Consider the following 24834-nt stretch of genomic DNA (forward strand, 5'->3'; position numbering starts at 1 on the left):
TAAAATCTGTCCTGAGCTGGATACCTGCAAAGTGGTCTTGAAAAATACTGAAAGGAGGGCAACCGTATCAGAATACCAGAGTGTTTCTTAGTCACGAAGAGAAAATCGACCGGCTAAAGACTGTGGGCACACTCATAGTGAAAACAGTGCTTCAGGGCATCGGAGGATGGTTTGGGATTAATTACCTTGAAGGAATACCCCATTAGAACATTATACGAATGCATTGATAAAATGCACCTAAGACTATTTACTTTCTTAAATATTTACTTTGAAAATGAATATAAACGAGCAGTTGATAAGCTAAAACTGAAATAGATTCAAATAGTTCAAATAGGAAGTAGGAGCTGGCAACCCCAGGAGCACTGAACAGATCCTCTCACAGCCTCGGAAGGACCAGCCCTGCCGGCACCTTGATCTTACTTCCAGCCTCTAGGCTGTGAGAGAATGAACTTGTGTTGTTTAAGCCTGGCCTGTGGTTCTTTGTTGTGACAGCCCTCAGACACTCCTACAGGTGCTGTCCTGAGCTGTCAGCCCCGTGGCCTGCATGAGAACCCCCCCATATCCACTGGGGGTGGCTGTGCTCTGTGGGACCCCTCATTGAATGTCCCACAGCCTGACAGGGTGGGCTGCAAAGGGCACCGTTTAATCAGAAATATGCACCGGGAGCCCACTGCCAGGGGAAGGGTTTCTCTGGGGACCTGTGTCCACTGCCAGCTCTCTTAGGCAGTCGCCTCTTCAAGCCCCTGCCACCCCTGTGGGCCCCCAGCACCCTGAAATTGCCTCCCAGGGGAGATGGCTCCCAGACCGCCCTCACCTGGGCCACCTCCTCTGGTCCCTGTGCCTCCTCTCCTGTCCCACCGCCTGCTGCCACAGCTGGCCCGGACTTCTCTGCATCGCCTGGCTCAGCTCCCTTCTCCGAGCACTAATCCCTGGCTCCCCTACCTCCTGCCAGCTGTCCCCCTTTCTGGGCCTTTCCTCTGTGTCTCTCCCGGCCATTTCACCCGAGACCTCTGCGCCCGCTTCCGAGCTCCATCACTGTCTGCTGGGCAGTGGGTGAGGGCCCGCGCTCCTGCAGAGCACACGGTGGCTGCACACGCGCCGGGCGCCCCTCCTGAGTCCCACCCGCACACACCAGGCACTCCCAAGGTCGGACAAGCCCTCCTGTGGCTGGGCTTGCTAGGAACAGAGACAGAGTGACAAGGCCTCACGCGGGGCTCGTAGCGGCGTCCCCGCTGACGCACACAGGGGCCCCAGCTCAGGCTGCGCTGGGAGACCAGGCCGGGGGTCCTCTCCAGCTCAGCTGTCTTTCTTCCTCTGGAACAGCCCTGAGACCCAGCCTGGCACGTCCCCTATGGGCCTGGGAGGAGACGCACGGCCCTTTCCAAAGAGCCCTTTGGAATTGGGGTCAGCTCTCGAGACACACAGCACACAGGAGTATGGCTTGAGAAAAACCTTCACGAGGAAGCAGCATCACAAGATAAAATGTGCGTATTTATTTCAAGGCCACAAGCGAGACATTGCAAAGCAGGGCCGGGCAGAGCACACAGCTGTGGGCTCCGTGCTTGGCCACGGCATTTGGCCACGTCGGGAGAAGCCGGTTTCTTAGAGCTCGAAGCTGGAGAGGGACACGGGGAAGATTTCAGTACAAGTGGACAAGCCACGCAGACCCCCTGGCCCCAAGGCGGCTCCCCTCTCGTTCCGTCTCTGGTCCCCCATGTCCTTGGCTGGCCATCACTTCACCTGCAGGCGACAGAGACCACGTGAGTGGGGGTGGGGGTCCCCGGGGGTCGTGTGCCACCCGCTCCTCACGGCCAGGCAGCCCACCTTGAACAGGGTGACCGTGGTGCTGTAGAAGAGGCCCAGGAGGAAGAGGACGATGAAGGTGGAGGCCATGGTGTTGAGGTTCTCGAAGCCTTCTTCCTCGGCGCTCACTTCGCCCTCTGCAGGAGACATGGCACAGTGGGTCAGCCCGGCCGCAACGCCCGCAGGGCCCACCCTGGCTGCCCCTCGGCCATGCGGCCACCGGGAGCGCTGGGGGCATGGCAGAAGCAGGCGGGCGGGCGGGAGGGCACGTGCTCTCCCGCGCCAGCCCTGCTGTGGGGCTGGGAGCTCCTGGGCTTGCCAGGCGGGGTCTCGGGCAGGCACGGCAGGCCACTGACCACCCGATCCGGGCCGGGCAGGCGCAGGGCGTGGCCCAAGCTGAGCAGAGAGGCGACCCCAAGCACCTTGTCCCAGGAGACCTGGGGTGGCAGAGAGCATGACCGAGCAGCACAGTACGCACGGGGTGCGGCCTGTGCCAGGGCCGGTGGAGTGGCCCCCGGTGTCCTGGACTCCCCTGGAGGCCGTAGGGCCACTTGGGGCTGAGAGGCAGGGGGTGGGCGTCCTGTCCCCTGCGGTTTGGGGTGGGCCCCGCGGCCAGTGAGGATCAGCCCCGGGGGCAGGCAGCTGTCTGTGCTGAGAGGCCCGTCCTTCCAGCCTCCCTCCCTCTCCTTCTTGGGGCCAATGGCACACGGGAGAGGCCGTGTGGGGCGCTGGCTGGCTTGTCTGCCCCACCAGCACTCAAGGCTGGGGAACCAAGGGGCCAGACAGACCCTGAGCCCCCAGGGAGGGAGACATTAGGACGACAGGCGGAGGACATTCTGTGGGGTCTGCAGCCCCCGCACTGAGAGACCCTGGGGTCCTCTGGGGCTCAGGCCCCTAAAGGGCCAGGAGCCCAGGAGGGTCGGGAGGCAGCCTGGAGGGGCAGTGGTGAGCTGGACCCAGGAGACCTCCTCAGCCCCCGCTCCCCTCCCTGCCCACCCGGCTCTGTGCCCACCATTTCCAGGCCAGTGTTTGCAGACAGGGCCCCTGCAGCTTCCTACTCCAAGGAGGCCCCTCCTGGGATAGCCTCCCGCTGCCTCTTCACAGCGGGAGGGGATGGGGGCGCTGCCGCCCTCACAAGGGCCTGGACCGGGAGCGGGAGAGGCACCCCTCCGGGGCATGGGCCCGCGCCATCCTGAGGAACTGCAGCTGGCCGGGCCATGGTGGGCCTTGGAGCCCGCTACCCTGGGGCTGGGGACGGTGGCCATGGCAGGAGTCCAGGATGGGCCGGCCCGTGGACACACCCCCAAGCTGAGACAGAAGGACAAGCAGAGCTTGGGCGCGACGCCCGGCAGCCAGAGTGGTGCAGAGGAACACCGCCGGCGGGGGTGGGCGCGTCTGCCAAGAGGCACCGAGTGGTGACGGCTGTGCGAGGGTCGGCATCTGTGTCCGTGTGTGCAAGCCTGTGCGTGTGCCGTGTGTGTGCACAGCACATCGGTGTGTGTGCGTCCACATGTCTGTGTGTGCATGTCTCAGCGTGTGTCTGCGTGCCCACGACTTGTCCACGAGCATGCAGGTGTGTCTGTGTGTGAGCGCCCATGTGCACGTGCCTATGTGTGCTGTGACTGTGCGTGCGTGTGTGTGTGTACCTGTGTATCTGTGTAGGTCTCTGTGAGTCCACGTGTGCATGTGTCCATGTCTTTGTGTGTGTGCCGTGTCCATCACATATGTGTCTGTGTCACGTGCATCCATGTCTCTGTCCATGTGTGTGCCTGCCTGTGCGCGCACACACGTGTCTCTCTGTGTGCGTGCCCACATGCATGTGTGTCTCTGCGTGTATGTATGTGGCTGTGTGTGTGCATGCGCATGCACGTGTTGCACACCCGTGTGCCCCTGCTGTGGCTGTAGAAGCAGCTAGAGGAGCAGTGAGTATAGGCTTGGCTTGCTGGGAGCATTCTGCAAGGGGCACCAGGGCTTCCAGGGCTGGGTCGGAGGCCCGTGCAGAGGCGGGGGCGAGGGCGGTGGGGGAGGGCGGTCTGCTGGGCGGGGGCAGCACAGCCATGGCCCCTGCGGGGAGAGCACTGCTCACTCACAACCAGCGTCTTTTGAACGGATCTTTTTATTTCTAATTTTTATAAAATGCAACATCTCACCCACTGACATGGTTAGTTTGCACGCACGCATGCACACACACAGCGACGGTCACCCAGGGGCTCTGGCCCCAGCCTGAGCGGGCGGCCGGGTGGTCAGTAGCAGGTGCTGGCCGTGTCGGACATGACCAGTGACACGTTGTACAGGGTGGGTTTACCGGTGGACTTGTCCACGGTCCTCTCGGTCACCATGTGGGGCAGGGCCTCGTGGCCCACGACGCAGGTGTAGGTCTCCCCGCTGTTCCAGTCCTCTTCGCTCACCGTCAGGATGCTGTACACGAAGTAGGCGCCAGGGGCCTGGGGCTCGGGCGCCGGGGCACTGGTCACGTACTTGTCGGAGGACATGGGCTGCCCCTTCTGCAGCCACTGCACGAACACGTCCGCGGGAGAGAAGCCCTTCACCAGGCAGGTGACGGAGGCGGACTCCCGCAGGCTCAGCTGTTCCCGTGTTGGTGGCAGCACGTACACGGACGGCATGTGCTTGGCGACCTCTGTGGGGGAGACACGGTGGTGAGATCGGGTCGTGGGCGAGAGGGATCCGTCCTGGACGACGGGGAGCGCAGGGGCTCTCCTGGTCCCGCCTCGTTGTCCTCAGACCCCAGAAGCTGTGGGAGAGCCCGGGGCGGAGGGAAGGAGGCCAGTGCAGGCTCACCTGTGGGCCTGGAGATGTCGCGCTTCAGTGGCGAGGGCAGGTCTGTGTGGGTCACCGTGCACGTGAACCTTTCTCCAGACTCCCATTCCTCTACGCAGACAGAGGCCTCACCCACGGCGCTGAATGTGCCATTGGCGTGGCTCTCGGAGACGTTGGTGTGGGTCTGCAGGGCCTCGCCATTCTGGCGGGTCCAGGAGATGCTCAGGCTCTCATAGGTGGTCAGGTCTGTGACCAGGCAGGAAAGCTTGGCTGACTTGGTGAGGAAGATGCCAGCGAAGGACGGGGGGATGGTGAAGATCCTGATGTCGGGGGACAGGGCTGGAGGTGGGAAGAGAGTTGGTTGGAGTGAAATCAGGCGGAGGAACAGTGCAGCCCAAAGAGCAGGCGCCGAGCTGGCTGCGTCCCTCGTGAGCCCAGGGTCCCCCCAGCTGCCCCGCACACAGCCCCTCCCTGCCCTGGGCCGCTCTGAGAAGCCAAGCCTCAGGACGCTGCTGGCACGTCGGGAGCGGTGTATGCAGACCTGTGTGAGGGTCCCCACCCAGCCCGGGGGCTGCACTCACGGGAGCCGCACACAGAGGACACGTTCTTCTGGACGATCCACTCGCTGTGTTCCACCTCACAGGTGAACACGCTCTGGCTGAGCCACTCGCTCTCCGTGATGGTCAGCATGCTGTAGGTCCTGAAGGTCATGGGCGAGGACTGTACAGTCTCCACTGGGCCTTCGCTGATGCCAGACACCACCCGCTTTCCGTCACGAAACCAGGAAAAGGAGATCTGCTTGGGTCTGAAGTCTGTGGCCTGGCAGATGAGCCTGGACGTGCGCTGGGGGTTGCCGGAGAAAGCGTCTCGGGGGGGCATGAAGACGACCACGTTGGGTGGCATGCCAGGTTCCGGATCTGCAGAGAAGGACAAGGCGTCAGCTGCGCCGGGCCTGACCCCACCCCCGGCCGCGGGAGGAGCCCGGCTCACCTGGGACACGGAGAGGCACTGACAGGGACCGGTCGCCGTTGGGGTGCTTGACGCTGCACAGCAGGTGCTCTTCGGAGCCCTGGGGGATGCTTGAGAAAGGCAGGAGCACCTGGGAGGAGGCCGCGTACTTGCCCTCCTGCAGGACGGCCGGGAAGCTGTGGATGTTCAGGCTGCTGATGCTGGTGCTGTTACTGTAGCTCCAGGAGAAGCTGATGGAGCTGGGCAAGAAGTCCCGGGCCAGGCAGCCCAGGGCCACCGGCTTCTCATCAGACAGGGAGTTCACGCAGGAGACCAGGGGGAAGAGAATCGGGGCAGACGGGCTCCCTGAGGACCCGAGAGAGAGGACAAAAGAGAAAGGGGGCGTGAGAAGTGTCTCTCGTGCCCTGCTGGTAGGTCGGGGGTCCGGGCGGCCCCGCCTTCCCTCTGGGACAGTGGAGCCGGCGCGGCCTCACTGCCCCTGGCTCAGCCACACTGGGCCCAGGCTGGGGGTCTGGGGTCGGAGGGAGGGTCTGAAGGTCATCGGTGAGGATGATGCAGACTCAACTCCACCGGCCCTCAGCACAAGCAGGTCACTGAGGTCGGCCCAGAGCAGCCAGGACGGCCCAGCGTGACTCCCAGGGCTCAGCTGAGGTTAAACCCTCCCAAAGCAGCTCGTCCAAGTCGAGCCAGCCCAGCCAGTCCACTTCTGCGGGACCCATCTCAGTCCCCCTTGGTTAGCCCAGCCCCGCTCAGCCCAGTTCAGCTCCGCTCAGGCCAGTTCAGTGCAAATCAACCCAGCTCAACCCAGTTCAGCCCATCCAGCTCAGCTCAGCTCAGCCCGGCTCAGCCCATCTCAGCCCAGCTCAGCCCCGTTCAGCCCAGTTCAGTGCAAATCAACCCAGCTCAGCCCATTTCAGCCCAGCTCAGCTCATCCAGTTCAGCCTGGATCAGCTCGGCTCAGCCCATCCAGCTAAGCCCCGATCGGCCCAGCTCAGCCCGGCTCAGCCCATCTCAGCCCATCCAGCTTAGCCCAGCTCAGCCCAGCTCAGCCCAGCTCAGCCCAGCCCAGCTCAGCTCAGCCCAGACGAGCTCAGCCCAGCTCAGCCCAGCTCAGCTCAGCTCAGCCCAGCTCAGCCCAGACCAGCTCAGCCCAGCTCAGCCCAGCTCAGCTCAGTTCAGCCCAGCTCAGCACAGCCCAGCTCAGCCCTGCTCAGCTCAGCCCGGCTCAGCCCAGCTCAGCCCAGCTCAGCCCAGCTCAGCCCAGCCCAGCTCAGCACAGCCCAGCTCAGCCCAGCCCAGCTCAGCCCAGCTCAGCCCAGCTCAGCTCAGTTCAGCCCAGCTCAGCACAGCCCAGCTCAGCCCAGCTCAGCCCAGCTCAGCTCAGCCCAGGCCAGCCCAGCCCAGCTCAGCCCAGCCCAGCTCAGCTCAGCCCAGCCCAGCTCAGCTCAGCTCAGCCCAGCTCAGCTCAGCTCAGCTCAGCTCAGCTCAGCCCAGCTTAGGCCAGCTCAGCACAGCTCAGCACAGCCCAGCTCAGCTCAGCCCAGCTCAGCCCAGCTCGGCACAGCCCAGCTCAGCACAGCCCAGCTCAGCCCAGCTCAGCACAGCTCAGCACAGCCCAGCTCAGCTCAGCCCAGCTCAGCTCAGCCCAGCCCAGCCCAGCCCAGCCCAGCCCAGCTCAGCCCAGCTCAGCCCAGCCCAGCTCAGACCAGCCCAGCTCAGCCCAGCTCAGCACAGCTCAGCCCAGCCCAGCTCAGCCCAGCTCAGCCCAGCTTAGCACAGCCCAGCTCAGCCCAGCTCAACTCAGCCCAGCTCAGCCCAGCTCAGCACAGCCCAGCTCAACTCAGCTCAGCTCAGCTCAGCCCAGCCCAGCCCAGCCCAGCTCAGCCCAGCTCAGCCCAGCCCAGCTCAGCCCAGCTCAGCCCAGCTTAGCACAGCCCAGCTCAGCCCAGCTCAACTCAGCCCAGCTCAGCCCAGCTCAGCCCAGCCCAGCCCAGCTCAGCTCAGCTCAGCTCAGCCCAGCCCAGCTCAGCTCAGCTCAGCTCAGCCCAGCCCAGCTCAGCCCAGCTCAGCCCAGCCCAGCTCAGTCCAGCTCAGCCCAGCCCAGCTCAGTCCAGCTCAGCTCAGCTCAGCCCAGCTCAGTCCAGCTCAGCTCAGCCCAGCTCAGCTCAGCCCAGCTCAGCCCAGCCCAGCCCAGCCCAGCCCAGCTCAGCTCAGCACAGCCCAGCCCAGCTCAGCTCAGCCCAGCCCAGCCCAGCTCAGCTCAGCCCAGCCCAGCCCAGCTCAGCCCAGCGCAGCGCAGCTCAGCCCAGCTCAGCTCAGCTCAGCACAGCCCAGCTCAGCCCAGCTCAGCCCAGCCCAGCTCAGCTCAGCCCAGCCCAGCTCAGCTCAGCCCAGCTCAGCCCAGCTCAGCTCAGCTCAGCACAGCCCAGCTCAGCACAGCTCAGCACAGCCCAGCCCAGCTCAGCTCAGCTCAGCTCAGCTCAGCCCAGCCCAGCTCAGCTCAGCCCAGCTCAGCCCAGCTCAGCTCAGCTCAGCACAGCCCAGCTCAGCACAGCTCAGCACAGCCCAGCCCAGCTCAGCTCAGCTCAGCTCAGCCCAGCTCAGCTCAGCTCAGCCCAGCTCAGCCCAGCTCAACCCAGCCCAGACCAGCTCACCCCAGCTCAGCCCAGCCCAGACCAGCTCAGCCCAGCTCAGCCCAGCTCGGCTCAGCCCGGCTCAGCCCAGCTCAGCACAGCCCAGCTCAGCCCAGCTCAGCCCAGCCCAACTCAGCTCAGCCCAGCTTAGCCCAGCACAGCCCAGCTCAGCTCAGCCCAGCCCAGCTCAGCCCAGCCCAGCCCAGCTCAGCACAGCCCAGCACAGGCCAGCTCAGCTCAGCCCAGCCCAGCTCAGCTCAGCACAGCTCAGCCCCACTCACACCCGTTAAACCAGGCTCAGCTCAGTCCAATCCACCTCAGCTCAGCCCGGCTTAGCCCAGCTCAGACCAGCTCAGCCCAGTTCAGTCCAGTTCAGCCCCACTAAGCCCGGCTCAGCTCAGTCCAATCCAGCTCAGCTCAGAAAGCCCGGTTCAGTCCGGTTTTGTCCAGCTCAGCTCAGGCCTGCTATGGGCAGCCCAGGGTAGCCCTGCACAGTCCTGAAAGCCCAGTGGTTCTAGCCAGAAAGCACCAGACCCACTTGCCTCGGCTAAGGCACCCGGTCCAGGAATCCCGCACAGCTGGGCTGGGCCCGGGGTCAGGTCCCTTTGTGCCCCTTGCTCTCTCCTCTCCCCGGAGTCCCTGCCCTCCCCTTCCCACTGGGCACCCGATTCCTCCGTGCCTGCCCCGGGCCCGGCCGGCTTCGGCTCCCAGCAGTGTCAGCCACCACCTTCCTCGGCTCCCTGGGATAATGCTTGCTGGCGACTTTACATTCCCTAAAGCATCTTGCAAGAGCCTAGGCGCATTTGCCCTCATCAGAAGGACGGTCCCAGCCTCTCTGGAATGGGCAGCGTGGCTTCTCCGGGGAGAGGAGAGCCTCGGGGACGCTTCCCTCGGCGCCTTGGCCTTCCCGGGCACATGCCCGTGGCCCCAGTTCCTCTCACTCCCGAGTCTCAAATGAGTCCGACTTGACAAAATCCCCTCCAGGAAAAATCCTCATTAACAATGACGGGAAACGCATTTTATGTGAATTGCCGCGCACAGCTGTGCTCTTTATCCCAAAGCTCTGCGGAGGCTGCTTTCCAGTGCACAGCAACGATCTAAAACCCAGAGCCGCCTTTCCCGCTTAAGCGAGGACACGGTAAGGGGTGCCCTGGTGTGTGAAGCACCCGGGCCCACACAGGCAATAGTCAAAGACTGATTCCCCTTCGAGTGAAAACAAAACCGTTTCATACAGATTTCCCGGAGCAGCAAATCTGGCAGCACTGGCAGCCTTCCTCTTACCTTTCCAGGCTCCCGGTCACGGGCAAGTCCCGGGGGGTCTTTGGCCTGGAAGAATTCCTCCAAATCCCTTAAAAACGGCTGATTCACCACTAGCCCACTGGCCGGTGGCAGAAGCCAGGACTGCCATCCCCTGCTCCGGGCGGTCCCAGGAGACCCCCAGCCACGGCGGGCCTGGAGGCACCCGCTCTCGGACCCTCCACGGGAGCTCCTTCCACTAAGATGCTGGCTGGGCCGATGACTCAGAACAGAGACGGCCCTTCCAAAGCGTCCTGAGTCCTTCCGGACTCACACCCGCCTGCGTCTCCTCAATCCACCAACCAACATGGTTAACTGAAATAATTCATGACGAATGCACACATTTCACCTAAAATCTGTCCTGAGCTGGATACCTGCAAAGTGGTCTTGAAAAATACTGAAAGGAGGGCAACCGTATCAGAATACCAGAGTGTTTCTTAGTCACGAAGAGAAAATCGACCGGCTAAAGACTGTGGGCACACTCATAGTGAAAACAGTGCTTCAGGGCATCGGAGGATGGTTTGGGATTAATTACCTTGAAGGAATACCCCATTAGAACATTATACGAATGCATTGATAAAATGCACCTAAGACTATTTACTTTCTTAAATATTTACTTTGAAAATGAATATAAACGAGCAGTTGATAAGCTAAAACTGAAATAGATTCAAATAGTGAAAAGGGGAACCTTCTAGTTTCTGTCAACATCTTTGCCTTAATTTAGAAATGCAAATTTTCCAGGTGTTGTTGTGTTCAGTGGAACATTTTCAGTTTTGTGGGCTGCGCAACACCCTCACCAAACCACACCTTGGTGGCCATGAGCTATAAATGTACCAACTGTGTTTTCTTGCTTCCTGAAATAGACTCTCGGCTCATCTGCTTCCTGCCACCTGCTGCAGGGGGCCAGCCCCACACGCGGCCATCTTGACTAACTCAGCACCACCAATTAATTAATAAAATAAGCCGAATTTATTGTTGCCAAAACTCAGCCTTGAAACAGGGCAGGGGGCCGACAGTACCGAGTTACTACTTCTCGGCCAAACTTGCACCCCTATCAACTCCCCAAAGACAGGATTCACAGTTGTTAATTGAATGATAAAATTTAAAATACATTAAAAGTCTCTCACATTCTAAAGTCACAATTTTCCTGATCATCAGGACCCCCTTGAAGCATATCCTGCCTTTTAGTATTTCGTAAGCGTGCCTCTTACGATGAACATGTATCTTTCTCTTAGCAAGTGTCCCCACAAAGCCCGGTACCTGTAACCTCCCCAGGCTCTTCCTTTCGGGGGGCTGGGGCACCCCGCTCTCACCAAGATCGGGACACTACACGTCCATCCTCACCCAGACAATTCTAATCCTAACCAATAAAGAATTTGAAGTACAATCTAGCGCAGAGCACACCTCATATCTGAAGAGGATATTTCACTATGCCTTCCACATGTGGCATTCCTGTGGTTCTAGAAACACAATCATCAAGGCACAGTCCTCAACTGACTCTATGATTGTAGCAGCCAAATTATCTCTTGCCATAGACCAAACTGTCCTGCCGCCGAGGGGGTCCTGGGACTCCCCCACAGGTGGCCCTTCCCGCCTGCAGCCGCCTCTTGAATGCCGGCAGTATTCCGATTTTTGAAAGACATCAGAAAATCCAGAGGCTCTGAAATCCCTAGGGCGCCTGGTCCTGGTCCCCTCCTGGCCAGTCTGCCCAGTCCCCCGGCGGACACAGACACGTCCTGAGGACCAGACGGCGATGCCCAGAAACCCCAGAGACAGGAGCAGAAAATAAAGGCCCTGGAGGGGCCATTCTTACCTGAGGAGACGGTGACATCGATCCCTTGGCCCCAGGCGTCTATACCGTAGTAATCACTGTGGTGGGATCTCCAGCTTCACCTCACAAAAACCTCGGGGGCCCGGCACGGCCCCATGGCACCCGGGGAGCCGACGGTCCGAGTCACTTATCCGGAGGGCCCCGGAACCCTCTGATGGCCCTGCCCCCTCCAGGCTGACCCGGAGACCCCACATCCCAGCCTGGCGCCCAGAAGCCAGACCACTGCCCGCCTAGGCTGCCTGACCACGAATCACGAATCCTTAACTCAAACTCAGAAGTCCAATCAACATCAAACAGCCAGCCGCCTGCCCCAGAAAGCTGACGGAAGCCCCTGGTGACGCGGTGATGCTCGAATCAAATGGCCAGACCAGCCAAAGGAGCTGCCTTGGCTGTCCCTCACTGCGGCGTCCTTGGGGCAGGGAGGTCCATCTCTGGGCCCCTTTTATGGGGACCCTCTCCCTGGCTCCCTTTCCGGTCCTCCAAAGTGTCCCGCGCCTCTGACATTGAGACCCTGACACCACGGGTCTCCCCAAGTGCGGTGGAAGTGTGGAGGGGCTGAGGACTCACCTGAGGAGACGGTGACCAGGAGCCCCTGGCCCCAGGGGTCATACCAGTTGTCACACTGTGACAACTATGCCGGGACCCCGAGCAATAACTGGTGGCCGGCCAAGACCGCCGGGCCACCTCGCACAGCACCTACTGTGGCCGGCAGGGCTGGGGACCTTGGGACCCCAGAGCCCCCGGGTGGCTGAGACCCCCAGGGAAAGCTCTGGCTGCAGAGCCCATCCAGAGAGGGCGTCTGGAACCTCTGCTCCCTGCTGGGGTGAGCCTGGGCCCCCTCAGCCCTCTTTCCGAGCCCCCCAGGCCCTCTAGACCTGAGACCCAGACAGCCTCGTTTTCCCCCCAAATGCAGCAAAAAAGTCTCAGAGAAAGTGAGGCAGGAGGGCTGGTGAGGACTCACCTGAGGAGACGGTGACCAGGAGCCCCTGGCCCCAGGTAACCAGTTGTCACAATGCCATGGGCTCCGTTGGGAGGTGTACAAAAACCCAAGCCCCTGGCAGCCTCCTGGTCCCACCCGAAGCCCTACCCCCAGGTCTCTGCGGCCCCGGGCGCAGAACCCGCTCCGTCCAGACTGTTCCACCAGCAGAGGTCCCATTTCCGCAGGACGGGGAGGCAGATGGCCTCAGGAGCAGCCTCCCCCCGGGGACCCCCGAGCGTCCCACACGGGTCAAGGACTCTCTGGAGGTTTTCCCCTGGCCCAGGACAGAGGAGGCAGAGAGCCATCTCACCCGAGGAGATGGTGGCCTGGGTGCCCTGGCCCCAAGCGCTGAAGCGGTTCTGGTCGCCCTGAGGCACACAGGCCCCGGCCCTGGGGAAGCTCTGCTCAGGGCTCCTCCCTCCCAGCCGCCCCTGTCCCAGGGCCTCTCGGCCCAGCTCTCAGCTGGCTCACCTCCAGGGGCTCTGTCAGCTCCCAGGCCTGGTCCCGAATGGGACCACAGGCAGTGGTGGTGCAGCCACAGACCCCAGGGACCTGGCCCACGGCTCAGGCGGAGCAGCCGTGGGGGACCCTCACCCGAGGAGACGGTGACCAGGGTCCCCTGGCCCCAGAGGTCAAAGTTAGCATATAGGCACAGTGAGCTGGCCCCGTGCTGGGGGGCCCAGAGACCTGCACCCAGGCTCCCCAGGGAGCCCCCAGGAGCTGGAAGGTCTGCTCCCTGCTTGAAGAGACCGCCCAGCCCCTGCCCCTGCAAGCACCCTCCCGCCAGAACCCCGTGGTCTGGGACTGGACATCCTCCAGACCCCTGACTTGCTTTGCTCCCACGAGGTCACGTTTTCCCTTTGGCCTTCTGTGCAGCCTGCTGCTCGGAGGCTCAGGGCCGCCCAGACCTCCTCGATTCCCAGCTGGGCTCCCCTCAACCCAGTACCCCTTCCCCAGGCCTCAGGGACCCAGTCCCTTGCCTGGAACGTGTCCCATCTCGTGCCCTCCTGGAAAGTCCCTTCACCTTCCCAGGTGGCACATGTGACACTCCTTCTTCGGGCTCCCTACCCGCCCCCCTTGTGCACCCAACTGTGAGCCCTCAGGGCGAGGACCCAGCTGCCCTGGGGCCTCTCTGCCCAGGGGTTTTGTAAAGTTGTCAGTCACCGTGGCCCCAGCTAGCACTGTGGTTCCTGGCTCGGCCAGAGCCCCAAGGGCGGGCAGCGGGCGAGGTGGAGCTGGGGCAGGTCAGCCACAGGGCCCACGGGAGACCCCTGCCCACCAGTCCCCACACTCATTCCTGGGCTGGTTACAGATTATTTGCCGCTCTGCTAATAATCCTGCAAGTGTTGAAGGCTGCCTGCGTGGTTTCCTTTTTCTTTTAGAAATGAGAGCATATTCAAGGCTGTCTCGCGCCCACCTGCACTGGACCTAGGTTCTCAGGTGGAGAAAGCCCTGCCATGGCAGTGGGCGGGGTCCTGGGCCGTTGCTGACCGCAAGGTGGCTGGCTCCTGCCGGCGTGCCCTGGAGGGTCTGTCAGGGTCTCTCTGGTCGCAGCTGTGGCGCTGGCAGCAGCCCCCTTGTTAGCACTGTGAGGACTTTCGCTGCCCTCTGTGGTAACGGGGCTCCAGGGGGGCTGGGGCTGTGCTGATGCTGGACCACTGTGTGCCCACACGGTCGGATCCCTGCCATGTCCCCTGGCTGCTGGTCCTCGGGGAGGGTCTCAGCTCTTTTGATGGCCCTGGCTGGAGGGAGGGTGCGAGGGGAGGGGCATGATGGTCTAAAGGAGTGGATTCCCCCTCCCAGAGCTGCGTGAACCCTGGGGGGTCCCAGGGGAGGGGAAGAGGAGGCCTGTACTCAGCAGCGTTGAACCTGGGGCTGGGGTGCCAGGACCCACAGGTGTGCCAAGTGTGGGCCCTCATGGAGGGGAGATGCTCACAGGTGGCCAGAGGCCAGGTGTAAGTGTGGTGGGCGTGCTCGCCCATGGACCACTGCCAGGGGTGGACAGAAGGGCACAGACATGGCTGGGGACTGGGAGGGGGTGATGATGCCCTGGAGGCTTGCTGTGGGAGGTGTCAGTGGATAGCATGTGGGAAAGTCTGTGTGTGTGTGTGTGTGTGTGTGTGTGTGTGCGAGTCCAGCTGACCCCAAGACCCAGAGGCTGGGCCCTGTGCCTGGAGGAGAATGGCAGGTGGTTGGATGTAGCCTGATTTAAAGGTGGCCTGTGTGCTCAGCAAAGAGGCTGAAGGATGGGGAGCCTTTTTGAGAGTCTCTCCCTGTGCTCCAGGGCCTCTGATCTCCCTTTAAGGAAATGGGGGGTGGGGCTGTGCCAGGCCCTCCAGGAAATGTCTGCTCTGGCCTTCCAGCCATCTGGTTTTTTGCCTGGGGGAGGGGAGGTGCCCACCGTGCCCTGCCAGCCCCTCTCCTCCAGCCCCGTGTCTCAGGCCCCACCCAGCCCGGGCCCTGTCTCTTCAGCACAGCAGAGGATCAGCCAGTCTGCAATATCGTGTACCCTGTGGAGAGTGCAGCTCTGCCCTTGGGGGCTGGCATGTCCCCTTGGCCCCCAGGTGTGGCAGGATCTGGCTTCGGTAGAGCTTTTTGAGCCCTTCAGAGAAAGGCTGCCCCGGCCCCCCTTCCTGGCAATGGTGTGCAGAACTTGGGTCAGGGCAGCAGTGGTGGGTCTGGAGCCTGCAGGCCACATGGCTGGCTGTGCTCATGCCCAGGCTGGGCTCCTGCTATAGCATCCCATGGCCAAGTCCTGGGATGCCGCTCCTGCCCCCACCCACTTCAAGCATGTGCCAGAGAAAGGACATGTGTGTTACAGGTGTGTGCCCCAGCGAGTGCCAGGTGAGGCGTCTGGGTCTCTGTAATGGGGTGGCCAGAACTGGGCCCATTGGCCATGCTGAGTCAGTCTCCCAGCTTCTGCCCACAGCTGTGTCCCATAAGGTGCCCCCACCCCACTCTGGAGCAGGTGGCTGGGAAGGCATCTCCCAGGACAGCTGGGCTGTCCTGAGCAGGAGTTGCAGTCAAGCTGAGGACTGGACCCCTGAGGCCAGGGTGCCCTGGTCACTCAGCTGCCTCATTAGAGTCAGGACACATCCATGCAATTACCTCAGTAAATAGCCAGTGAGCTACAGATGGCTCCTGGCCTTGACGTCCGCGGCGGGAGGCAGGTGGGAACCACATTCCCTGTGCTCCTTGAACGTCTGGACCACAGTGTCCAGGAGATGGAAGAGTCAGAGGTGACATGTGCTCGGGTGATCGGAGGCCTTGCTTAAGGGCGGGGGCTGCGGCTGGGCCCAGGGCTCCCCATGGCCCTGCAGCCCTGGCGAGCTAATCCCACTCCAGGGTCCTGTTTTCCTAGAGCTGGCACTGTGGTAGACCGGATGGCCAGAATGCCGGTGCACTTTGGCAAGTGAGGAGGACCTTCCTCACGTTTGTGCGGGGAGTGCTTTGTATCTGAGATTCGGCTTCTGATGGCCTCCACCCTTGGGGAACTGGTCTCTGGACATTTTGCTCCAGAAGGAAGGTCCTTATGGGCAAAAACACAAGAGGAAAAAGTGCTTGGTGCTTCATTGATCAGTTCAGAAGGCATACAAGGGCACGTGGTTGCTTCAGCCAACAAATCAAGAGTTGCAAGACGTTACCAAAGGGAAAGGAAACAGGCGGATTTCCCTGGCGGTCCAGTGGTTAAGACTTCACCTTCCAATGTGAAGGGGGTGCGTGTTTGATCCCTGGTTGGGGAGCTAAGATCCCACATGCCTCACGGCCAAAAGAACAAACATAAAACAGAAGCAACATTATAACAAATTCAATAAAGACTTTAAACATTGTCCACATAAAAGAAACATCTTAAAAAAAAGGAAAAGAAACAGGAATTACCTCTTTTAATACCCAAGGACATGAGCAAAAAAGGGTAAAAACCAGAGAAAAAGGTAACAACTTACAAAAATTTTTTAGTAAGTGTGGGGGGACACCAACACATGCTATAAATTTCAAAAGGCAGTAGTCAAAAAATGAACAAAAGATTCTAGTGCCTGCTGGCCTGTTCCCCCCTCCACCCCTACAACCCAGAAGAGGCAGTGGGGGGCGTGGTTAAAGTTTTGAGAAGTCTCCTAAGTTCCCCCACGGTCCTGGGAGGAGGACACTGACTGGGAGTGTCACCACACTCTACGGGAAGGACACCTCCAGCTACAGGGGACAGCAGGCCTGATCTTCAACAGGACAACCAAAGCTGGCTGGCCTCCCCACAGAACGAGGAGCTGGGGTGGGAACTTGCTCAGTGCTGAGGACACGGGGGTGGCGGGCTGTGTCTCTGAGGATGTCTTGGCCATTCCCTCATGACTACAGAGTTGCTGCCATGGTTAGAAGCATGAAGTGCTCCCACAGCACCTGCGGCAGGAAGGAAGGGCAGGAACAAATGCACTCTCATTGCAGCCTGGCCTTTTATGCAAGAAGAGAAGCCCCAGCTGCTCCCACACCTCCATGTCAAGAACGATGCTGCGTCCACAGCCTCCCCTGACTGTGCAGTCCCTGCACCCGGGAACACCCTCCTCTGGGAGATCTGGGGAGGTTGAGCTGCTCTACGAGCACCTCATTTTAGCCTCTTCTTTCTGCCTGGCACAGGCTGGTTGCCCCTGGGAGCTGCCACAGGAAAGGGGGTGAGCAATGTCAGTGGGTTTTCAGTGATGGGCGCAGGAGCTCCTGGGGTTCAGATCCTGATGGCAGCATGCCTTTGACAGAGGGACATGCCTGTCCCTTCAGTACAGTGACCTGGATCTTCAACAAAGTCTCAGGGATCATGACACCCCCTTCACCCCTCCTTTGCCCTAAGGTTACAGTACATCAGGTCAAGGTCAGTGCTTGGCCAACAGTCCCCAGAGGGGGCATCCATAGGCTTAGGTGGGGCCAAGGGTGTCAGGCAATCCCCCACACCATACAGGACAGGGAGGGGTGCCCGACAAATGGCCCTATCATCGCTGTGTGCATTTGCTTGCATGCATTTGTTGGCACTGCCAAGCCTTATGCATGTTTGAGGCAGTTTGCCAGCTTTTCTCCTTAGGGCTTTCTTGACTTGGAGTTTGAGGTTCTTTCCTGCCATGAACTCCTTCCACATTGTTCCCACAGACTCCTGCCATCGTAAATTTCCAGCTGAAGGTGAAAGGAAGGGAGAAGAGCACATCGCCCTTGGAATTCTTGGAAGGCTCCCAATGACCGTTGGTTCTGGCACCCACACTGTGCTGGAGAAAGTGGCTTTTCTGTGGATGAGGTCTAGGGATGAACAGAACCAGGAAACATGGCTCCCTCAGATTCCAGAACAGGAAGAGCCCCCTCTGAAGACCTGATGATGTGCTGGCCTTCATATCCAAATGCGCCACCCCCTCCATCACTGACTCACTGCAGTTAGCCCACATATGGTGAGTTGCTTTTCTGCTGGTGGTGCTGCATCTGCTCTGAGCCACACCAATTCCCTGCAGCCCCTGCAGTGCGTGGACCCGACCCACTCCTCTTGCAGCAGGAAGGATCAGGACTTCTGTGTCTGCAGAGTCACAGTCAACTCCGGGTCCACATTTACTACAGCCTTCCCCTGGAAAACTCACATAAATGCCTTGAGACTTGAGTTCCCTCGTCTATAAAAAGACGGATAACAAAGAGGGAATCAAGATGGTGGAGTAGAAGAATGTGGAGCTCACCTCCTCCTACAGATACATCAAAACCACCTACATATGGAACAATTCTCACAGAACACTTTACTGAGCACTGGAAGAAGACCTCAGACACATGAAAGGACAAGAAAGACCTCCACATAACCGGGTAGAATAAAAGAAGAGAAAAAAAGAGGAAGCGGGATGTGACCTGCACCCCTGGGAAGGAGCTGTAAAAGAGGAAAGGTTCCCACACCCTGGGAAGACCCCTCACCAGTGAGATCAGCTGGCAGGTAGTGGGGGGTGCTTCAGAGGTTTGGAGGAGAGTGCAGCAACTGGTTTGTGGCAGGCAGAACAGAGGGAGACCTGTACAGACAGACCTTGCCATTGCTCTGAGTGTCCCGGTCTGAGACGTACCTCTGTTGGTATAGGCAGGGGCTGGATGCTGAAGGTTAGGCTTCGGAGGTCAGACCTGGGGAGAGGACTGGTGTTGGCTGTGTGGAGACAGACTGAGGGGGCTGGAGTGTGGTACGGCTGCAACCAGGGTGTATGCGGAAGAAGACTGGGTCTGCCATAGAAGCTAAGTACCATTGTTAAGTGGGACATGAAGGGAAGAGTGGGGCGGGATATTCCATAGCAGCCTCTTTCTCCATGCACTAGACAGGACGCCACCTCAGTGGGCTCCAGGAGTGTGTGCCAACAGGTTGCCCCCTCACAGAGGTGAACCCCAGGGGCTGCACGATGTAGGAAGCAGGGCTGAAACCTCTTCCCGTGGCTGTGTGAGCTGTAAACTCGGTGCCTGTAGGCAGACAACAGGTGTTCCCACGGCTGGGGTGGGTCTGGCCTTAGCAGCTGTGGGCTTTCTGGGCACATGCACATGGGGGCTGGGCTGGGTCTGGGTCTGAGCTGCCTCCATAACACTCACAGTGGGTCCAGGTGCATGACCACTGTGGTCCTGGGACCTGACTTCAGTGGATCTGTGCTGGTGACCTTATGAAAACAATGCCTAAGCGACCCCAGGGCTGATTGCTGGCATCCCCACAGTTGAGGTGGGGCCAAGGGCAGTGCCAGCAACAGTGTACTTTGTGAGCCATCACAACAGGTGACAGGTGACACCACAGAGCACACTACTGGTGGACAGCTCCAGTGGAGAAATACTCAGCGGCTCCTCTCGCAGTGGGCACACTCCAATACCTCCTACCTTAGACTGCAGCTCAGAAACAGATCTTGGGGCTTCTACTCCAACAACTAGGGAGTAGGCCCTTCCCCCAACAGGGCTGGGACAACCACAGAGCAAAAACAGGAAGCCCTGCTCAACATCCAGTGCAGGCTTTGGTCACCACAACACCAGTCACACTTCCTATCAAGGAGAAAACAGCCAACACTCACTGAGGAAAGAGGTGGCAGGTATCCACACTAAAAACAGCCCTTGTACCAAAAAATATTAAGCCCACACAAGCTACACAGAGACGCCCCCACATATATAGCCCTCCAAGACTACAATAGATAATTGTTTCTCCTAAACTCACAGAGTAAGAGAAATATAAGGCAAATGAAGCAGAGGAACCACTCTCAGGTAAAAGACCAAGAGAATTCCCTTGGAGGAACAAACAATGAAACAGACTTCTTCAGACACCAAGTTCAAAAAGTCAGCAATGAAAATACTGAAGGAATTAAGAAAGGCTATTGACAGAAATGCAGATTACTGTAAAAAGGAACTAGAAACTAAAAGGTGAAGCCAAGAAAAATTAGAAAATTCATTTGCTGAGATGAAAGTTGAGCTCAAGGCAAGGAAGAGCAGAATGAATAATGCAGAAGAAAGAATAAGTGACCTGGAGGACAGAATAGTGGAAATTACCCAACCAAATCAGCAGATAGAAAGCCAAATGAAAATAATGAAAGCAATATAAGAGACATATGGGATAATGTAAGCAGGCCAATCTACACATAATAGGGATTACAGAAGGAGAAGAAAGAGAAAAGGGGATTGAAGTTGTATTTGAAGAAATTATGGTGGAAAACTTCCCAAACCTAAAGAAGGAAACAGACATCCAGATACAGGATGCACAGAGGGTTCCAAACAAGATGAAAACAAACAGACCTACACCAAGATATAATTAAAATGACAAAAGTTAAAGATACAGAGATGATTCTAAGGCAGTAAGAGAAGAACAAAGAGTTAATTATGAGGGAACCCCCATGAGGCTATCAGCTGATTTCTCTACAGAAACACTGCAGGCCAGAAGGGAGTGGCAAGTTATATTCAAAGTTCTGAAAGGGAAAAACCTGCAACCTAAGATACTCTACCCAGCAAGATTATTTAGAATAGAAAGAGAGGTAAAGTATTTCCCAGACAAGGAAAAACTAAAAGAATACAGCAATACTAATCCTATCCTAAAAGAAATATTGAAAGACCTTCTCTAAGTAGAAAAGAAGTAAGAAGCTATAGGAAAGAGAAAAATCACAATTGGAAAGCAAATTATTTAAGCAAGTATACAGATTAAAAAATCAAAAAATTTTTGTGAAAGCAATGATAACCACAAACAGCAAAATGATAAGTATGAAAATGTAAAAGAGGACATCAAAATCATAAAATATGGGGCTTCCCTGGTGGTGCAGTGGTTGAGAGTCTGCCTGCTGATGCAGGGGACATGGGTTCATGCCCTGGTCCAGGAAGATCCCACATGTCGTGGAGCGGCTGGGCCCGTGAGCCATGGTTGCTGAACCTGCGCGTCTGGAGACTGTGCTCTGCAATGGGAGAGGCCACAACAGTGAGAGGCCTGCGTACCGCAAAAAAAAAAAAAAAACAAAACCATAAAATATGGAGGAGGAAAGTAAGAAAATGCAGTTTTTTTTTTAAAGAAGTTGTTTGAGCCTACATAAATATCAGTCTAAAGAAAGTAGATATAAGAAGGGGTTAACACATTTGAAAAACAGGGCAACCACAAGTCAAAACCATACAGTAGGTTCACAAAAACCAAAAAGAAGAGAACACAAGCATAATATAAAGGGAAATCATTAAACCACAAAAGGGAAGACAAAAAGAAAAAAAGGAACAAAGAAGAAATATAGAATCAACTGGAAAATGAAGTTTAAAATGGCCATAAATACATATCAAAAATTACCTTAAATGTCGATGGATTAACTGCTCCAATCAAAAGACATAGAGTGGCAGATTGGATTACAAAACCAAAATCCAACAATATGCTGTCTACCAGAGACCCACTTTAGGGCAAAGGACACACATAGATTGAAAGAGAAGGATGGAAAATGATATTTCATGTAAAAGGAAATGACAAGAAAGTGGGGATTGCAATACTCATATCAGACAAAATTGACTTTAAAACATAGGCCATAAAGAAAGATAAAGAAGGACACTATATAACGATAAAAGGATCAATACAAGAAGAGGATATTACACTCTTCAACATATATGCACCTAATATAAGAGCACCTAAATACATAAAACAAATGCTAACAGACATAAAGGGAGAAATCAATGGGAACAGAATAATAGTAGGAGAATTTAACACCCTACTCACATCAATGGACAGATCTTCTAGACAGAGAATCAATAAAGCAACAGAGATCCAAAATGATACAATAAAACTGTTAGACTTAATTAATATTATCAGGACATTACATCCAGAAAAACCAGAATAAACATTCTTTTCAAGCGCACGTGGAACATTCTTTAGGATTGATCATATACTAGGGCACAAAACAAGGCTCAACAAATTTAAGAGTATAGAAATTATTTCATGCATCTTCTCTGACCACAGCAGCATGAAACTAGAAATCAACGACAGGAAAAGAAATGAGAAAAAAAATGATTATGTGGAAACAAAACAACAAGTTACTGAAAAACCAGTGGGTCAACAATGAAATCAAAGAGGAAATTGAAAGATACCTTGAGACAAATGCAATGAAAGCAGAGGCATACAAAATCTATGGGATGCAGCAAAAGCAGTTCTTAAAGAGAAGTTTAGAGCGATACAGACCTTCTTCAATAAACAAGTAAAGCCTCAAATAAACAACCTAACTTACCACCTAAGAGAATTAGAAAAAGAAGAACAAACAAACCATATATGACAAACCCACAGCCAACATCGTTCACAACGGTGAAAAGCTGAAACCATTTCCTCTAAGATCAGAAAGAAGACAAGGTTGTCCACTCTCACCACTATTATTCAACATAGTTTTGGAAGTTTTTTTTTTTTTTTTTTTGCTGAATGCGGGCCTCTCACTGTTGTGGCCTCTCCTGCTGTGGAGCACAGGCTCCGGATGCACAGGCTCAGCAGCCATGGCTAATGGGCCCAGCCGCTCCGCGGCATGTGGGATCTTCCCAGACCGGGGCACAAACCTGTGTCCCCTGCATCAGCAGGCGGACCCTCAACCACTGCACCACCAGGGAAGCCCAGTTTTGGAAGTTTTAACCACAGCAATCAGAGACGAAAAAGAAATAAAAGGAATCCGAATCAGAAAAGAAGTAAAATTGTCACTGTTTGCAGATGTCATGATGCTATATATAGAGAATCCTAAAGATGCTACCAGAAAACTACTAGAACTAATCAATGAATTTGGCAAAGTAGCAGGATACAAAATTAATGCACAGAAATCTCTTGCATTCCTATACACTAATGATGAAAAACCTGAAAGAGAAATTAAGGAAACACTCCCGTTTACCATTGCAACAAAAAGAATAAAATACCTAGGAATAAACATACCTAAGGAGACAAAAGACCTGTATGCAGAAAACTATAAGGCACTGATGAAAGAAATGAAAGATGGTAGAAACAGATGGAGAGATATACCATGTTCTCGGATTGGCAGAATCAACATTGTGAAAATGACTATACTATCCAAAGCAATCTACAGATTCAATGTAATCCCTATCAAACTACCACTGGCATTTTTCACAGAACTAGAACAAAAACTTTCACAATTTGTATGGAAACACAAAAGACCCCGAATAGCCAAAGCAATCTTGAGAAAGAAAAATGGAGCTGGAGGAATCAGGCTCCTTGACCTCAGACTATACTACAAAGCTACAGTAATCAAGACAGTATGGTACCAGCACAAAAACAGAAATACGGATCAATGGAACACTATAGAAAACCCAGAGATAAACCCACACACCTATGGTCACCTTATCTTTGATAAAGGAGGCAAGAATATACAATTAAGAAAAGACAGCCTCAATAAGTGGTGCTGGGAAAACTGGACAGCTACATGTGAAAGAATGAAATTAGAACCCTCCCTAACACCATATTCAAAAATACACTTAAAATGGATTAAATACCTAAAAGTAAGGCCAGACACTATAAAACTCTTAGAGGAAAACATAAGCAGAACACTCTATGACATAAATCACAGCAAGATCCTTTTTGACCCACCTCCTAGAGAAATGGAAATAAAAACAAAAATAAACAAATGGGACCTAATGAAACTTAAAAGATTTTGCACAGTAAAGGAAACCATAAACAAGACAAAAAGGCAACCCTCAGAGTGGGAGAAAATATTTGCAAATGAAGCAACTGACACAGGATTAATCTCCAAAATTTACAAGCAGCTCATGCAGCTTAATATAAAAAAAAAACTCAACCCAATCCATAAATGGGCAGAAGACCTAAATAGACATTTCTCCAAAGAAGATATACAGATTGCCAACAAACACATGAAAGAATACTCAATATCACTAATCATTAGAGAAATACAAATCAAAACTACAATGAGGTATCACCTCACTCTGGTCAGAATGGCCATCATCAAAAAATCTAGAAACAATAAATGCTGGAGAGGGTGTGGAGAAAAAAGTACCCTCTTGCACTGTTGGTGGGAATGTAAATTGATACAGCCACTATGGAGAACAGTATGGAGGTTCCTTTGAAAACTAAAAATAGAATTACCATATGACACAGCAATCCCACTACTGGGCATATATCCTGAGAAAACCATAATTCAAATAGAGTCACGTACCACAATGTTCATTGCAGCCTTACTTACAATACCCAGGACATGGAAGCAAACTATGTGTCCATTGACAGATGAATGGATAAAGAAGATGTGGCACATATATACAGTGGAATATTTCTCAGCCATAAAAATAAATGAAATTGAGTTATTTGTAGTGGTGTGGATGGACCTAGAGTCTGTCATATGGAGTGAAGTAAATCTGAAAGAGAAAAACAAATATCGTCTGCTAACACATATGTATGGAATCTAAAAAAAAAGTTTCTCAAGAACCCAGGGGAAGGACAGGAATAAAGACGCAGGTGTAGGGAATGGACTTGAGGACACGGGTAGTGGGAAGGGTAAGCTGAGGCAAAGTGAGAGAGTGGCAATGACATATATAGACTACCAAATGTAAAATAGATAGCTAGTGGGAAGTAGCCACATAGCACAGGGGGATCAGCTCGGTGCTTTGTGACCACCTAGAGGGGTGGGATAGGGAGGGTGGGAGGGAGATGCAAGAGGGAGGGGATATGGGGATATATGTGTATGTATAGCTGATTCAATTTGTTATACAGCAGAAACTAACATAAAAATGTAAAGAAATTATACTCCAATAAAGATGTTAAAAAAAAAGGAATGAAAGAGGAGAAATCACTACTGATACTGCAGAAATACAAAAAACCAGAAGAGAATACTATGAAAAATTATATGCCAAGAAATTGGACAACGTAGAAAAAATGGACAATTTTCTAGAAACATATGACCTACCAAAACTGAATCAAGAAGAAATAGATAATTTGAACACACCAATTACTAGATTTGAAATAGAATTGCTAATTAAAAAAAAAAAACTCCCTACAAACAAAAGTCCAGGACCAGATGGCTTCACAGGTGAATTTTACCAAACACACAAAGAAGAAATTATACCAATTCTTCTCAATCTCTTTC

The 24834-nt window shown here is 55.2% G+C and overlaps 1 long non-coding RNA gene and 3 gene segments (V, D, J or C); 1 reads left to right on the forward strand and 3 right to left on the reverse strand.

Annotated features, from left to right (window-relative positions):
- LOC105748033 (immunoglobulin gamma-1 heavy chain-like) overlaps positions 1 to 24834 on the reverse strand; it is a 201023-nt gene that overhangs the window by 49090 nt on the left and 127099 nt on the right. Inside the window, 1 exon segment of the C gene segment in view lies at positions 11293 to 11348. Coding sequence covers positions 11293 to 11348 — 56 coding nt within the window.
- LOC125963632 (uncharacterized) overlaps positions 1 to 24834 on the forward strand; it is an 88433-nt gene that overhangs the window by 19507 nt on the left and 44092 nt on the right. The window lies entirely within an intron of this gene.
- Positions 1471 to 24834, reverse strand: part of LOC101277626 (Ig mu chain C region membrane-bound form-like) — a 296190-nt gene continuing 272826 nt past the window's right edge. Inside the window, 7 exon segments of the C gene segment in view lie at positions 1471 to 1740; positions 1825 to 1940; positions 4109 to 4441; positions 4603 to 4920; positions 5163 to 5498; positions 5572 to 5895; positions 11878 to 11932. Of these exon segments, the coding sequence occupies positions 1732 to 1740; positions 1825 to 1940; positions 4109 to 4441; positions 4603 to 4920; positions 5163 to 5498; positions 5572 to 5895; positions 11878 to 11932 (1491 nt within the window).
- The window catches only part of LOC101287043 (immunoglobulin heavy variable 4-38-2-like), a 195574-nt gene continuing 183011 nt past the window's right edge, over positions 12272 to 24834 (reverse strand). The window contains 1 exon segment of the V gene segment in view: positions 12272 to 12332. Within this exon segment, the coding sequence occupies positions 12318 to 12332 (15 nt within the window).

Source organism: Orcinus orca, chromosome 2 (genome assembly GCF_937001465.1).
Source record: "Orcinus orca chromosome 2, mOrcOrc1.1, whole genome shotgun sequence".
Taxonomy (NCBI): Eukaryota; Metazoa; Chordata; class Mammalia; order Artiodactyla; family Delphinidae; genus Orcinus; species Orcinus orca.